The sequence below is a fragment of the Poeciliopsis prolifica genome, unplaced genomic scaffold (assembly GCF_027474105.1).
Source record: "Poeciliopsis prolifica strain line A6 unplaced genomic scaffold, Auburn_PproV2 SCAFFOLD074, whole genome shotgun sequence".
Classification (NCBI taxonomy): Eukaryota; Metazoa; Chordata; class Actinopteri; order Cyprinodontiformes; family Poeciliidae; genus Poeciliopsis; species Poeciliopsis prolifica.
The window spans coordinates 740,997-755,000 of NW_026562449.1; the positions used below are offsets into that span (position 1 = coordinate 740,997).

The 14,004-nt window shown below is 41.5% G+C and overlaps 2 protein-coding genes across 2 annotated transcripts in view; both read left to right on the plus strand.

Annotated features, from left to right (window-relative positions):
• Nucleotides 1-287: 287 nt before the first annotated feature.
• Nucleotides 288-11,500, plus strand: lrrc45 (leucine rich repeat containing 45). The gene is made up of 18 exons (XM_055021094.1): nt 288-380; nt 2,047-2,327; nt 2,676-2,737; nt 2,851-2,921; nt 3,414-3,592; nt 3,772-3,900; nt 4,259-4,371; nt 4,524-4,582; nt 4,863-4,940; nt 5,067-5,202; nt 5,660-5,737; nt 6,435-6,546; nt 6,616-6,686; nt 7,034-7,126; nt 7,223-7,315; nt 7,389-7,562; nt 8,904-9,051; nt 10,129-11,500. The coding sequence occupies exons 2-18, from the start codon at nt 2,099-2,101 to the stop codon at nt 10,326-10,328; spliced, it is 2,025 nt and encodes a 674-aa protein (XP_054877069.1). The 5' UTR covers nt 288-380; nt 2,047-2,098; the 3' UTR covers nt 10,329-11,500.
• A 664-nt stretch (nt 11,501-12,164) lies between these two features.
• Nucleotides 12,165-14,004, plus strand: part of rac3b (Rac family small GTPase 3b) — a 14,538-nt gene continuing 12,698 nt past the window's right edge. Inside the window, exon 1 of the mRNA XM_055021097.1 lies at nt 12,165-12,404. Within this exon, the coding sequence (XP_054877072.1) occupies nt 12,370-12,404 (35 nt within the window). The 5' untranslated portion in view covers nt 12,165-12,369. The remainder of the gene's footprint in view (nt 12,405-14,004) is intronic.

A 14,004-nucleotide genomic window follows, 5' to 3' on the forward strand; every position in this document is an offset into this window, starting at 1 on the left:
ATATTATAAAGAAAGGTCTATATTTCTGCATTAAACAGCTAAATGGGAGTATGCTGATTCAAACTTAATTTGAATCTTAATTAGTATCATAGTAATGAGACAATATCTAATAATTATGACATAGCTATCTCGTCTCATAATACTCGTCTGTTCTGATTATCATTAGGTCTGTTCAGTTGTCGTCCTGGCCAGAAGAGGGCGGTAGAGCTGCGTAAACGATGTCCACTGAAGCTAGCGCCAAGGCGTTTTTACAAAACTACACAGACCAAGATGCTTTGCGTCTCTAGTTCATTTCCTGGTTACTCACTGGCTTGTTTTCTGTTAGCTTCTGTATCTAAAACAACCGCTTTCTTTTAGGTAGTCGTTTCCTGCTATCAGAGGTTTGTCTTGATTTTTGTCCTTATTATTACTTTGTAGAGTAAACGCTATGTTTGCCTGGATATCGTCGCTGTTTCTGGGTTTCACTGTGTTAACGCGGTTAAGTTGTGGTTCAGTTACAGCCAAAACTTCCAGTTGCATCAGTGGAACCATCATAATGGTTGTCTTCTAGAATATGGTGAAATATGACGGTGGGTTTTCAGAACCTTCCGGGATAGACTTTGAGGCTGCTTTGTTCTGATTATGATAATCATCTCTGGATGATGATTATCATAACTTCAAGATAATTGCCAATAAATGTAATGGTACATCCTCCATCCTTTTCCCCATCGACCCTGACTGACCCTGACCCTGTCAGTGCCAAAGACATTCATCCTCACATCATAATGCTTCCAACCTTTACTGGGATTAAATTATACAAAGGTGGACTTTATTTACTGTTTAGGTAATTTATAAAGGCAATTGCGCTTGATTTTATTTAGGGGTATTAGAGTAACATAGATTTCTGTGTTACCAGTGATCCTCAAACATCAAATAGGTTGATGTTTGAGAATCAAATAGATTTTCATAGTCAAATGAATCAAACACATGAGAACAGGTGTCACATACTCAACAGGACTTTACTGATTTTGTATACCTTTCTGTTTTTTTAATGTTTGCAATTTATCCTTTGTTTTATAGTTCCTTCACACCAAGCTTCATTTGACCAAAATCTGTTTTTCTACTTGTTTTTTGCACCATTTCAGTGGACGTTTATTCCCTGCAGCTTGTTACAAGAACAAAGAAAAGATTAAAAATAGTAAAAAATAAAGAAATAAGATATGTTGATTATATTTCAGTAATGGGCCATTTTCTTAAATATCAAAATAATCAAATATCATTGTCATGAAATAATAGAATGAAGACTGGAATTCATCTATATGAATTAAATACAGCTGTAAACGAACAGGTTTCAATCTAAATTTGAAGGAACTCAGTTTTTCAGCTGCTTTGCAGTTTTCTGTAAGTTTGTTCGAGATTTGAGGAGCATACAAAATGAATGCTGCTTCTCCATGTTTGGTTCTGGGGATACCAGGACCAGAACAACTGAGTGGTCTGTCGTCTTGATAGCATGACGACAGGTCTATAATGTCTTCTAAACTTTATTTCTTTTTTTTTCCCTCTTGGATATTTCAGATCATCAAACTGGGTTTAAGATCAGACCAAGTTAACCTGAATAAACACAAAAAGCAGCTCAAGCTCACTTTGATTATGCAGGATCATGAAAATGGAGGTCTAAGCAGAAATGTGACAGAATTCCAATAATTCTGCAAAGCGGAGTGGGTCAGACTTCCTCCACAGTGATGTCTAAACTCCTGTTAGAAAGTTGCTTAGCATCAGCTGCTGCCTTCATATAAAAATGACAGATGGGAAAAAAAGCTAATCAACTAACATCCCCCAGGTCCACAAATGTTTAAATTGCCACAGATCACTCACAGTTGGTTGACCTCTAACCTCTACGGCAATGAAAAGGTGGATGACATCACAGCTTCATGAGGAGTCTGAAAGTGATAAACGATCACAATTTGAAAGCAACTAAATTAGTTAAATTAGAAACTATTTGTCTTCATTGTGTCAGAAATGAATGAAGCAGCAGTTTGTTGATGAAAATGTCTCGTTTGTTTTCAGCTGATGCTCAGGTCCTGGCAGGCAGCAGGAAGAACGAACAGCTCCATCCAGTATGGAAGACTTCAGGTGGACATACCTGCAGCTCTGTAAGGAGGGCGGTGTGGAGCCCCAGGAGAGTGTTGTGGTTCAGCTCCAGGAGAGCAGGGCTGCCCACAGCTCCAGGCTGGACCTGAGTGGACACAGCCTGTCCACTGACACCTGCTGCGTCCTGGCCAAGGCCTTCCAGAAGGACGCTGTCTTCACAGAGGTCTCCCTTAGCGACTGCATGCTAACAGAAGAAGGTGTGTATGACTGTCAGCCATGTTGGCTTTATTATGCTATAAAACAGAGGTGCTACACTCCAGTCCTCAAAACCCAGATGGGTCCCTGCTTATTCTGGATGTTTCTCTGGTTTCTCTGGTCCAACTCCACAATCAGCTGAATGGTTCGTTAGCAGGCCTCTGCAGGAGTTTGATCTATGTCAAGATGAGTGAAAGAAAAGATACCATGTAGAAGTCAATAGTGGGAACCACTGGGATGGATTGTTTAGAGACTGTGACATTAACAAAAAGACAACAAGCTATCTTATTCATCTTTGAATAATAAATGTCCATAAATGTAACTGTCTACATTTTTGATGTGACTTTCAGGCACCAAGATGCTTTTGGCTGGATTGTTTCACAACACATCAGTGAAATGTCTGGATCTAAAGGTAACAGCTGTAAAATCTGACACACACGCTAAACACACACGCAGAAACACTTTAAAATAATTCATCTGAGTGCAGACTCTTTTCATCGGTGAGTTTCTGAAAACTGTTTCCAGGGAAATAACCTGAGATCTACGGGATCTGAGGTTCTGGGCAAGCTGCTGGGATGTAACAAAACACTGCACAGGTGAGTTTAGCTGTCAAAAAAAAAGAAGAAAAAATATTAACTTAGGGAACCTCTTTCTATCATTGTGTGAAAATATAGTGTTTAGTGATTTTTTACTAACATGTTTACCATGTGCAGTGACAGCCACTGTCTGAAGTAAAGGTAATTAGTAAAGCATCTGTCATGGATGAAAATCACAAAGTGCTTAAATCAGTGAAAATATTTGGGAACCTCCCTGTTATCTTTAAACACACTGTCATTTTCATCAGTGTATCTAAAATGGTGTTGTCAGTAAAACTATAACAGCAGTTTATAGTTTCAGCCAGTACAAAATGTAGTGATGTAACAGCAAATTTGAAAAAAATTATGTCCTTTGGAGAATCTTGTGATAGCACTGGTTTGTAGGGTTTCCATTGTATTTAATAATATGAAATCCCAGCAGGCTGAAGAGGGAAGCACACTGGAGGTGTTTATAATGTGATAATAGTGACCCAGTGTGAACATTGTTCTCAGGCTGGTGTTGGAGTGGAATGCTCTGGGTGTGTGGGAAGAGTCCTTTTCACTGTTCTGTGACGGGTTGGCCTCCAACAACACTCTGACACACCTGGACCTGCGCAACAATCAGATCAACCACCACGGAGCCTCGGAGCTGGCGCTGGCCCTCAGACGCAACAGCACCCTGCAGGAGCTAGGTGAAGTGGAACTGCCCACATCGGTCCTGACCAACCGCAGAGCAGCACACATGTTGGCTCATCTTTCAATGTCTCAGGAGTCCCTGATCTGTTGTGTTTGTCTTTGTTGTAGTACTCCTGATGTAGTTCAGATGTTAGTTTAAAACAAACATCTTTGCTGTGTGATCTTCCTTTTCCAGACCTGAGGTGGAACAACATCGGCCTGTTGGGTGGGAGGTCCCTGCTGGAGGCCCTGCAGAAAAACAAGAGCGTAGTTCAGCTCGAGATGGCAGGAAACAACATTCCCAGTGACATTCTCAAAGCTCTGGGTAAGATTGTTACACATCTCCTCCTGTAGGTGTGATTTCTACTAAAATATAGCAAAAACAATGAAAATCATTTGAAAATACTATTAGTGAAATCACCAGATTGACATCCATATTTTGTTTTAAATATGCTACACATGCAGTGTTACCAAACTCATTTTAGTATTGACAGGAATAATAGTGAATAGAAGTCTTTTTCTGTGACTGGGCAACTCTATATGTAACACAGTTGAAGGTTCTGGAGAGACTCCTATTGGCCCACCTGAGTGAGAAAGCAAACACCTGTTGGGGGAGCTGGAGTCATAAACACATCCACTGTCATCTGTGTGGCTTATTCTGTGAACTTTCTGGACCCTTCTAGAGCAGAGCACAGGACACAACTCTGAAAGAGAGTTCACATTGAGAGACAGTCGCAACAAGACCCATGTCCTCAGCAAAGAGATCCAATCACTGAAGGAGGAAAAGGGTCGCCAGGTGAGCTGTCAGTTTGGCACATTTTGTCTGGAGAAGGCAGTAAGTAAATAGAGAATTTTCTCTCTATCTTATCTACTGTGTCTTATTTGAAATGAGTGTTTAGTGTATTCCTTACGATGACCATGACTCTGGTTGTCCTAACTGTCCTCCAGTTCCTCAGCCTGATGGAGACAATAGATAGGCAGAGGGAGGAGATGGGACGCTCCACCAAGTGAGTCCATTTACTACTGGCTGTCAAATTGACCCAAACATATATATAGATGAATAAGCCTTTGAGCTTATATACACAACTGTCCATAACCCTGTTAAACATCCGTAACACACCTGGTTGGTCACTCTCCTGAGGTCATCAGGTCTAATGAGCCATCAGACGCTATAAACCCTAAAGGAATCAAATTTGCTCATGAAGTTTGTGACTTATTACCGACAGAATGAATATGTTAGATCTACTGTCTCTTTAAATATGGCCTGTTTGCCTCCTCTGATGTTAGGTCAACCTCTGCTCAGATTGGTCAGCTCCAACAAGCTCTGAATGAGAGGAAGTCAACAATCAACTCCCTCACTGCCAAGTAATTCCTTCAGATTCTTTCTTGCTCAAAGTTATTTAATTAACTATGATGAGTTTTTTTTACTCTGACGAGTGCAGTGATGGACGGAAGCAGTGAGGTTTGTGGGTGTTTCTGTTGAAATTGCAGGTTGCAGATGACAGAAGCAGCTCTGGCCCTCTCAGAGCAGAAAGGCCAGAGTATGGGTGAGGTGCTGTCTCGCATGAAGGCTGAGAAAGAAGAGCAGAAAGAGCAGCAGAGTCGACTGAGGAAGAAGCAGGAAGAGGTACGCTGAAACGCTGGAGAACATCCGGGCTGTCGTCTGAGTTTTATGTTTTAAAGCAAATAGTTGCACGGACAGATCTGGATAAGTGATGAGCTCACACACAGTGTGTATTGACAGGCGCCTTCCAGAGGTATTGAACTGAGACACATTTTTCATATTATAAAATAAACTTCTCTTGTATTTTATTGGATTTTTTTTCACACATAAAAGTCTTAAAATGTGACCAGCCCTGGAGTCCAGGCTCAGTAGAACCACATTTTGCTGAAGTGACCTTTGAAGGTCTTTTGTCTTTACAGGTGAACATTTCTACTCAGAGCTCCTGAAATAGCTCAAGCTATTAGATAGAGAGCATCAACTGTCACAGATTCTCAATAAACAAAAGAACAAACAAATAAATTAACATTAGTCAATACAAGATTATACTATGATCCTCTGTGCTTGTCTTCCTTTCCTTTAGGAAAGTTCCCTCAGGGAGGGAAAACTCCACAGAGAGATCCAGAACCTGATGGAAACCAACGGCCAACTCAGGAATAAAGTATGAGCCCTGCTTGATGAGTATCATGTGTCTTAGCTTTACACACCTGTGGCATTACAAGGACTGTTTGAAAGTGTGGGAAAGAAGTATTTGATCCCTGGCTGATTTTCTAAGTTCTCACACACAAACACCAAAGCCCATTCTGTACATTCTATGCTGGTTTTATATTTTGATAGAGAGTAGTAGAACCAATGAGGAAAAATCCTTACGTCAAAGTAGAAAATTGGTTTGTGTGTCATTGAGTGAATTATGTATTTGTTCCCCTTCAACAGAAACAGAGTTCATAAATAAATCAGGTAATCATGCACAGATGTTCTGGATCAAAACGTTGTCTGTGTGTGAAAGCCTCCAGCTTTTCAGGAGAGGCTTGATCATAATCTGAAGGTCGCTTGAGGCCAGTGGGGTTAACTCCTGTGAAATCCAAGGACAGAACAGTAATAACGTCATGGTGGAGTCTTCCTGCATCACATCAGCAGAATGGCCAAAAATGATTTAATGACATGCAAACCATTTCTTGAAACTTTTATGTTTTTATGTGCTGCATTTCCTAAACTTTTTCTTGGTATTGTCTTTGAAACTAGCGTTAAATGTAAAGGTTGTGCTTTTGCTTGCTATAGCGTGCAGCAGCAGCAGAGGAAATGCTGACTACCTGTAGCGTATGAACGTGGCGATCATGTTAGTAATAGATGTGTGTCAGGTGGAGGAGCTGGAGTGCAGGTGCAAGTCTCAGCAGCAGCAGATCTTTGAGCTGAAGCAGGAGCTCACCAACAGCACCGCAGAGCTCAAGATGCGGCTAACGAAGGCAGAAGGTAGCAGCAGCATCTGGAGCAGGCCGTGTTCCCGCACGAGGCCCGGCTCATGTCCCACCTGTCCCGCAGATCGGCTGGAGACAGAGAAGCGGCGGTCCAAGCAAGCCCTGGAGGACATGGAGACCCTGAGACACAAAGAGGTGCTGCGTCTTCCACCCATCATCAACCTGTTCACATGCAAACATGCATCACTTCACAGCTGGAACCCCCGCATGAAAAACATGTTATCACTTTTAGTCCAATGCAAAATACTTTATTGATCCCAAGGGGAAATTAAATGTGTAAACTTTTGTAATTCAACATCCTTCAAAGCGTTTTGACTGGTAAAACACATGTGGTGATATCAGACCTGATCCTTTGTGTACTGCTGCCTTTCTTGTTTAGTTGATATAAATGTTTGGCATATATAATTGATTGCATGCTTAAAGTTGCAGTACTGCAGCCAACCTTTAGATGGACATCTTTTAACAGCTACATCCTCATGCAGGTGGAGAACATCAGCCGGCATCTAGAGGAGAATGAGAGAACTCTGCAGGAACGTATCTTCAAACTGGAGGCGCAGAGGATCCAGCTGGAAGAGGTCACAGTCCTGCTTCCTTCCTTTTGTCAGAGTAGAATAATTTCATAACAGTGTGTAAGAGTTTTTCAGATAGTTGGTTTTGTCTCTTTGCTGCAGGAGCTGGGTAAAGCTAAAGCAGCCGTTGTGACTGAGAGGGCCCAGGCAGAGGAGGAACTGGGAAAAGTACGAACTCAAATGCGCTCAGAGGAGGTAAGACGCCTGAACAGAAGAGGAAGTCTTCCTGCTCTCAAACCCTCACGTCCACGCTTCTTCCCACAAGCAGCAGGAGCACGTGTCGACCCTGGAGGAGAAGCTGCGTTCCCTGCGTGCGTCCATGCAGCAGCTGCAGCTGCACTGCTCCCAGCAGAAACAGAGCATCTCTGAGCTGCAGGCAAAGACCAGTCACCAGAGCGTGGAGACGGACGGCCTGCGGCACCGGATAGAGGAGCTTCAGCAGGTAGGCGCCCAGCCGCCTGCTGCTGCTGCTGCTGCTTGTTAATCAGCCATTCTGCAATACCAGCTGAAAATGAATGCAGACACAACTGAGACACACAGGATGCTCTGTGGAAGGTGTCACATCCTAACACCAACAGACCAGGTGGAGCCCATAGAGGGATTATCTGTTTGTAAACACAGCGGACGCTGCAGAGCAGGGGTGCTCAAGTCCAGTCCTGGAGAGCTACCGTCCTGCAACTTTTAGTTGCAGCCTTACTCCAGTAGACCAGACTCAGCTATGAACAGGTCTGGTAACGAGTCATTCATTTGATTCAGGTGTGTTGGAGCAGGGATGCATCTGATAGTTGCAGGATGGTAGCTCTCCAGGACTGGACTTGAGCACCCCTGCTGCACAAAGACCCCACAGTTGCTAGTGGTTGTCATGGTTACCCACATTTATCTTGCTGTTTTAACAGTAGCTATTATGTCGTCAGCACACGTCAACTTTTTGTCACTGCATGATAAAATAAGTTATGCTACCATATTGATATTAGTGACTCATTAATACACATTACATGCAGGTGAGTGAATAAATGAGGACAAATGGCCCAAACTGCAGTAGCAATATTAACATTACTGGCAATATTAAAGCAGTTTTATTCATGGGAACATAATCAGCTCTCAACGAGATATATGTATTCTCTCTAAATAAGACGTAAAAGTTAAGTTTTTAAAAAAGAGGGGAAAAAAACATTTGAAAAAAGCTGAAATTCTTATTTGGCAAAGGACGAATGAAATACAACAATTTTATTCAGCCATCAGCTGAAATCAGAAATGCAGCAGGTTGAACCAGAGGTCATTTGAGGTTCACATCGATGTACTAAAAATAAACATCTGCAGGTCCCTCAGAGCTGCGTGTGTCAGTTTGTGCCGGGTGAAGAGAGGTGATCTGCGCTGGCGGCGAGTCGCTGATGATTTTATCAGTCTTACTGTAAATCATTTAAATAGTTAGAATAATGTATTATTGCCTGCCTTCTGCAGGCGACAGTAGAGTGGCTGCTGACGCAACGTGACGTCGACTGATAATCCCTCTATGTGAAGAAAAAAAAAAAGGTTGTTACCTAGCAACAACCTGTTGAGTAAAAAAGCTCACACCGTCACCTGATGCTTCTGCCAAGTATCAGAAATACTAGCATTTCTGACATTTAAAACAAAAAAGTAATCACTGATTAATGATATGGACTAATACACTAATACGAAATGCTTCCATAGTGATAGGTTTTTCTGCCGTACCGCCCAGCCCTTCTTTGATTGGGTGGCAGCTGTTTGGTGCGGATCCTTCCTACACAGCATGTTGTTGCAGGATCTGTCTGGAAAAGAGCAGGAGAAGGTGGCTGAGGTGAGCAGGGTAAGAGTGGAGCTGCTGGAGCAGATTGGACAGCTGGAGGCAGACAGGACGGCACAGGAGGGGCTCAAAGCAAAGATCAGTGCTCTGGAGAGAGAGATGAAAGGTACATTATCCACTGTTTAGTTTGCTGCTTTGTTTCAAGGTGCATAATGTTTTGGAAACCTCAAAAATCTGATCTGCTCTAAGTCATTCATATTTCTGTCAGGTTTTTGCTGTGATGTAATATTTTATTTTGATCTTGTAACATTAATATTTTGTGGAGGCCCAGCCAGAGTCCAGGCAAAATCTGTGAACAGATTAGAGTTAGATTGTTGTAATGTTAATAAAGATGAAGAGGGAATTATAAACAATTATAACAATTGAAATTGAAAACAGTTAAAATACTCCTTCCTTGCTTTATTATCTACTGGAACATTTTTGATCAGAGACAAATGTCTTTGTGGAATGAGAATAATCTTAAATCTGAATCTATTGGTGGTGTGAATAATTTTGGGCTTAAACAGCAGGCAAACATCTCACAGCAGATTGTCTTCATCTGGACTTCAGATTGAGTTTAATAATCTGTAATCCACATATTGTTAGCCTTTGTGATAAGCTGTTCATTTATATGCCTGTGAATAAATACATTTCTGAAAGTGATTTTATTCTGCTAAACATTAGCAGAATAAAATTGTAAGTTAGCTTCACTTATTTGCATTGGATAATATTCTTAGTGTGTGGAAAATGCTGACACAAAACAGAAATAACTTAACTTGAGCTAAAACAGGAAGTTTAGTTTTATTTGTTTGGTGTGGTGTTTTTTTTTTATCATAGCCTATAGTGAAAAATCATTCTGACAAAAAATAAGGTATTTTCATAAACTTCATCCAGATGCTGAAAATTAATTTCCTTCACTCCAAATAAAAATGTGTTGAAGATTGTCAATGCATTTACAGAGTGAAAAATCTGGATGTTTTCAGTTTTCATTCATTTACAAAACAAGAAAAGCTTCTCATAACTTAAAATATTGTAATATTTTGAACAAAAAAATGTATAGGAAATGTGGGAGGTCTCTATATTATATAACTTATGAGTTGCTGAAATACATAAAATTTTCATTAATATTCTAATTTCTTGCATAAAACTGTACACATCTGCTACATGTCATGCCTGTTTTGTGCATTTTATTTATTTTTTGTAGTTCTAACAAATAATCACCGTGAAGTGCTTCTTGACAAAGAGAGTGAAAAGTCTTCCCTGTTGGAAAAGCTGCGGCTGAAGGAAGTAGAGATCCAGCGGATGAAGGAGGACGAGGCCCAGAGAGCCAGCTACCTGCAGAGCGCCATCCTCAGCTACGTTCAAGGCTCCCCGCTGGGACACTACAGCAGCCCCAACAAGTAGTGGAACCAGTGGAATCCCACTCATGACCAGTGAGCAACACCAGTCACAACACCTCACTGGAACTGACTGGCAGATTTTAGACGCCATGAAACGCTGACATTAGAAGGCAGTGAGAGACGTTTTCAGTAACTTCTCACAGTGCAGCTGTAGCAGCTCTGTTCTTTCTGCTCCACTGCCCTCCAGACTGTAGACATTAAATGTCCAGCAGTTTTTGGCCTGAGGTGGTGCTTATGGATCCTTAGTGATCCATAAGCACCAAGGATTAATGGATCTAGTTCAGGGATCAGTCCTGAGTTGTGCTCTGTCTGGAGGTTCAGTTTTCAGTGGAACAAGGTTATGAACATAAAAACCAGAGAAGGTCTGTCAAACATCAGCATTTGTTTGCTGTTTACCCAGATATTCACTCAATTTCACCAAAATGTGTATTTATGTTAATTAATGTGTAAATTCATGCACATTCATGCACAAGGATTTGAAGAATAAAGCAATATAACTTGTTTTATTGTTTTATACTTGTGAATATGTATTAATTGGTTTTATTTTGTAACCAGGTTATTGTGTATTGCAGACTTCTGCCCAGCTCCCTCTTGAAAATGAGATCCAGATCTCAACAGGGTTTACCTGGTTAAATAAAGGAAATAAATTTAAAAAATTACTATACCAATAAATAGCTTTTAATTTAACATCTGATGGCTGAAATCAACCTCACCACTCAGATCAGTTGTTTGATCTCAGTTTCTTATTTTCTGCTAACAGGATTCAAAAATGGAAACTTTCCCCTTTGGGTCAGTAAAAGGAAACAGCAGCAGGACACTGCTGGGAATCTTGAAACCTGTTGTTTCCAGTAAACTACATCTTTATTTGTGAGGCAGTGATGTTTTTTGTTTTGTCTGTTTTCCTGTTATTTGGTGTGGCTGATTGTCTAGCGCCGCTGTTAGCACTCGAATATGCTCACCAGTTTACAAATATGGTTGAATATGAGCTCCATTTTTAGAGGAAGTGAAGCAAGATGATCCTCTGATTGGATCCTGGATTCATTTTTACACAAACTTTGTATTCTAACTGCATCTTTATATCACAAGAAAATATTTTGTATCATGTTTTTTCAAATGTTTTCCATTTTGTGATTTCGCAAAAAAAATAAAATAAATGTATATTTTCTTCTTTCATTAGTTTTAGTAGTACAAGTGTTTGTTTTATTATTTTTGCAAATAATGATCTTCATCGTTATGTTACCATAGTTACAGTTTTACAGAGCATCTAAGGTTAGAGGATAATATCAAATTTACCTCTTCCTTCAGTTTTTTTGGTTACATTATCATATGTTTTATGTTTTCAGTAAGCGGGATGTAGATTATTCTGCAGCTGTTCTCTGTGGTAGTCTTGAGTTTGGACATGGCTTTGTTGGAGCTCCATATACCTGAATTTAATTTTAAATACTTCATTTGTTATTTTCGTCTTTAGTAGTAGCATGTATTCAGTTTTATTTGTCTACATCATGTTTTTGTAATCAGCTAGATGTTTTGATCTGTTTGCCAGACCTAAATGAACCAAACACGTTTTTAATTTTGAGAAAATTCTTAGAAATTCTTTTACTTGAGTAAAAATGTTGAAGTAGTGCAACCACCACCTCTTCATTAAGAGGACAGGAACAGGGGCCCCAAGGGGCCCCAAGTCAAACACTGTTCTACTCTGTGCTGCGTTGGGCCAGCTGTGAGTTTAGCATCTGTTCGCCTGATCACTGGAACAATCCCACCCGTGTTCTGACGTCTAACTGGACAACTGCCTGTCTGACTGTGACGTCATTGTCACATCCTGGAACGCGGCATTTCCACCATTTGTCTCTCTGTCGGGCCTGTCCCTTTAACAGCACTCGGTTGTTCCCGGAGAAAGTCGGCGCAGTTCGTCATCGACCTCTTTCACTGCGGCTTCATCGCCAAGCGGACTAACCCGCTGCTCTCATCCGATCCCTCAGCGCGGACTGTCGGATCCCTGAACTGTCCAGCCCCGGTTCCCGGAGAAGCGTCCAGCTCCTGTCCAAATGCAAGCGATCAAATGTGTGGTGGTCGGCGACGGGTAAGGGCTCTTTCAGATGATACGGGCCAGCAGCGGAGCATTGCTCATGTGATGCGGCCGCCGACAGATGGATGATGGGAGGATGCTATGTGGAAAAAGGGATGGGGCTCACGGAGCGCTGCATCGCCTGGCCCGGTTTTCTCCGGGTTAGCGGTGGGCTCGCCCCCCTGTTAGCGGCTCTCTGGCTGCATCCCGGCCGCTGCAGCGTGCAGGGAGGAGCCGGGCGCCTCGCACAGAACACGGCCATCGTAGGCCAGTGGAGAAAGGCTGAAGTGCTGATGCACGCTGAGGAATGCGTGGCCCTCCCTGCCAGCAGCAAGCAGGCCCCGCTATTGTAACGATCACCCAGCCCCTTGTCTTCCAGCGCCCAGACTGCTGCCTGCTGCTGCAGACTGCTGCTGCAGACTCCTGCCTGCTGCAGCGTCACGAGCCGCACTGCTGGTTTTACTAGACAGATTCATAAATGTTGAATGAGTCAATACTCATATTTTGTTCAAAAAGACTGAGTGTCAGAATACATATAAAAATAAATAAATAAATAAATTCACAGCTGTGAATTCCTCCTCTGTATGCTGCTGGAATAAATCCCATAATTCTAGAGATTTGTGACACCATAACTTGCAGCATAGATTATGGTGTTCAGAATGTACACATAACCTGGTGAAAGGAATTGGGAATGTTACATAAAAAAAACCCCAAAAAACACTTAAATCTTAAAGTAGCATCATAGTGTGCAGTTTTAAACCCGTGGCTCACTGTGGACTCCTACAGACGCAAAACAACATAAAGAGATCTTAGAAAAGTTGCAAAAACTGTTAAGAAGTAGAATTGAAATAAAATTACACTTCGAGACAATCAACGTCTGTAAGACTGAATAGATGTAGCTATCATTTGTTTTTAAAAGCATCTAAAGTTTATTTTAAAAATTAAAAAGTGAGCCTGTCTAGAGCTGCACAATATCAATCAATCAAGTTTATTTGCATTGCACACATCAGCCATAAGGTCGTTCAAAGTGCCTTACATGTCTCACTCCAACATCAAAATCAACAATACACATCAAATATGTAGATCAATGTTCCAGTAGTTTACAGTGGTTTCATAAACCATTCATTTCCTGTTGGTTTATTAAAGGAAAGACAGGATAGTCTTAGATTGGACGCCTTGGAACAAGTTTAGTGATGAGTTTTTCTGAGCTCTGGTACAGACTGTACAGATGTGAAACTGCTAGTGGCCCACACACTGGAGGTGTTGAGTGCACACACGCTTTCACTCCATTCATGTTGTGGAGCTGCTCCCAGTTATTCTTAAATGTTGTGGTTTTCTAGTTGGCATGACAAGAATCACACCATGAATGACATGTTCACATCCTGTGACTGACTCTTCTCTCAGAATGACAAGTACTGTTTCCCATTTTTAGCATTTCCAAACAAAAGGTGTTGTTTGTGTAGCCGTTGATTTGTCCTCACTGGCTTTCCATACCAAAAGGCAGGTAGTGGCTCCTCCCATGTCCTGTTTTGTAGATTGAGTTGGCTTCAGTGTTAACCCAAGTAGGGCTGAAAATGATATTATGATATAAGAGTTTCATATATCAGTCCATGTC

What these genes read in the sequence shown, in the direction of transcription:
- lrrc45 (XM_055021094.1), top strand. Translation starts at nt 2,099, where the DNA reads ATGGAAGACTTCAGGTGGACATACCTGCAGCTCTGTAAGGAGGGCGGT. An exon ending in TGAAATGTCTGGATCTAAAG is followed by an intron (nt 2,738 to 2,850) that starts GTAACAGCTGTA and finishes AACTGTTTCCAG; the next exon opens with GGAAATAACCTGAGATCTAC. An exon ending in CAGCACCCTGCAGGAGCTAG is followed by an intron (nt 3,593 to 3,771) that starts GTGAAGTGGAAC and finishes TTCCTTTTCCAG; the next exon opens with ACCTGAGGTGGAACAACATC.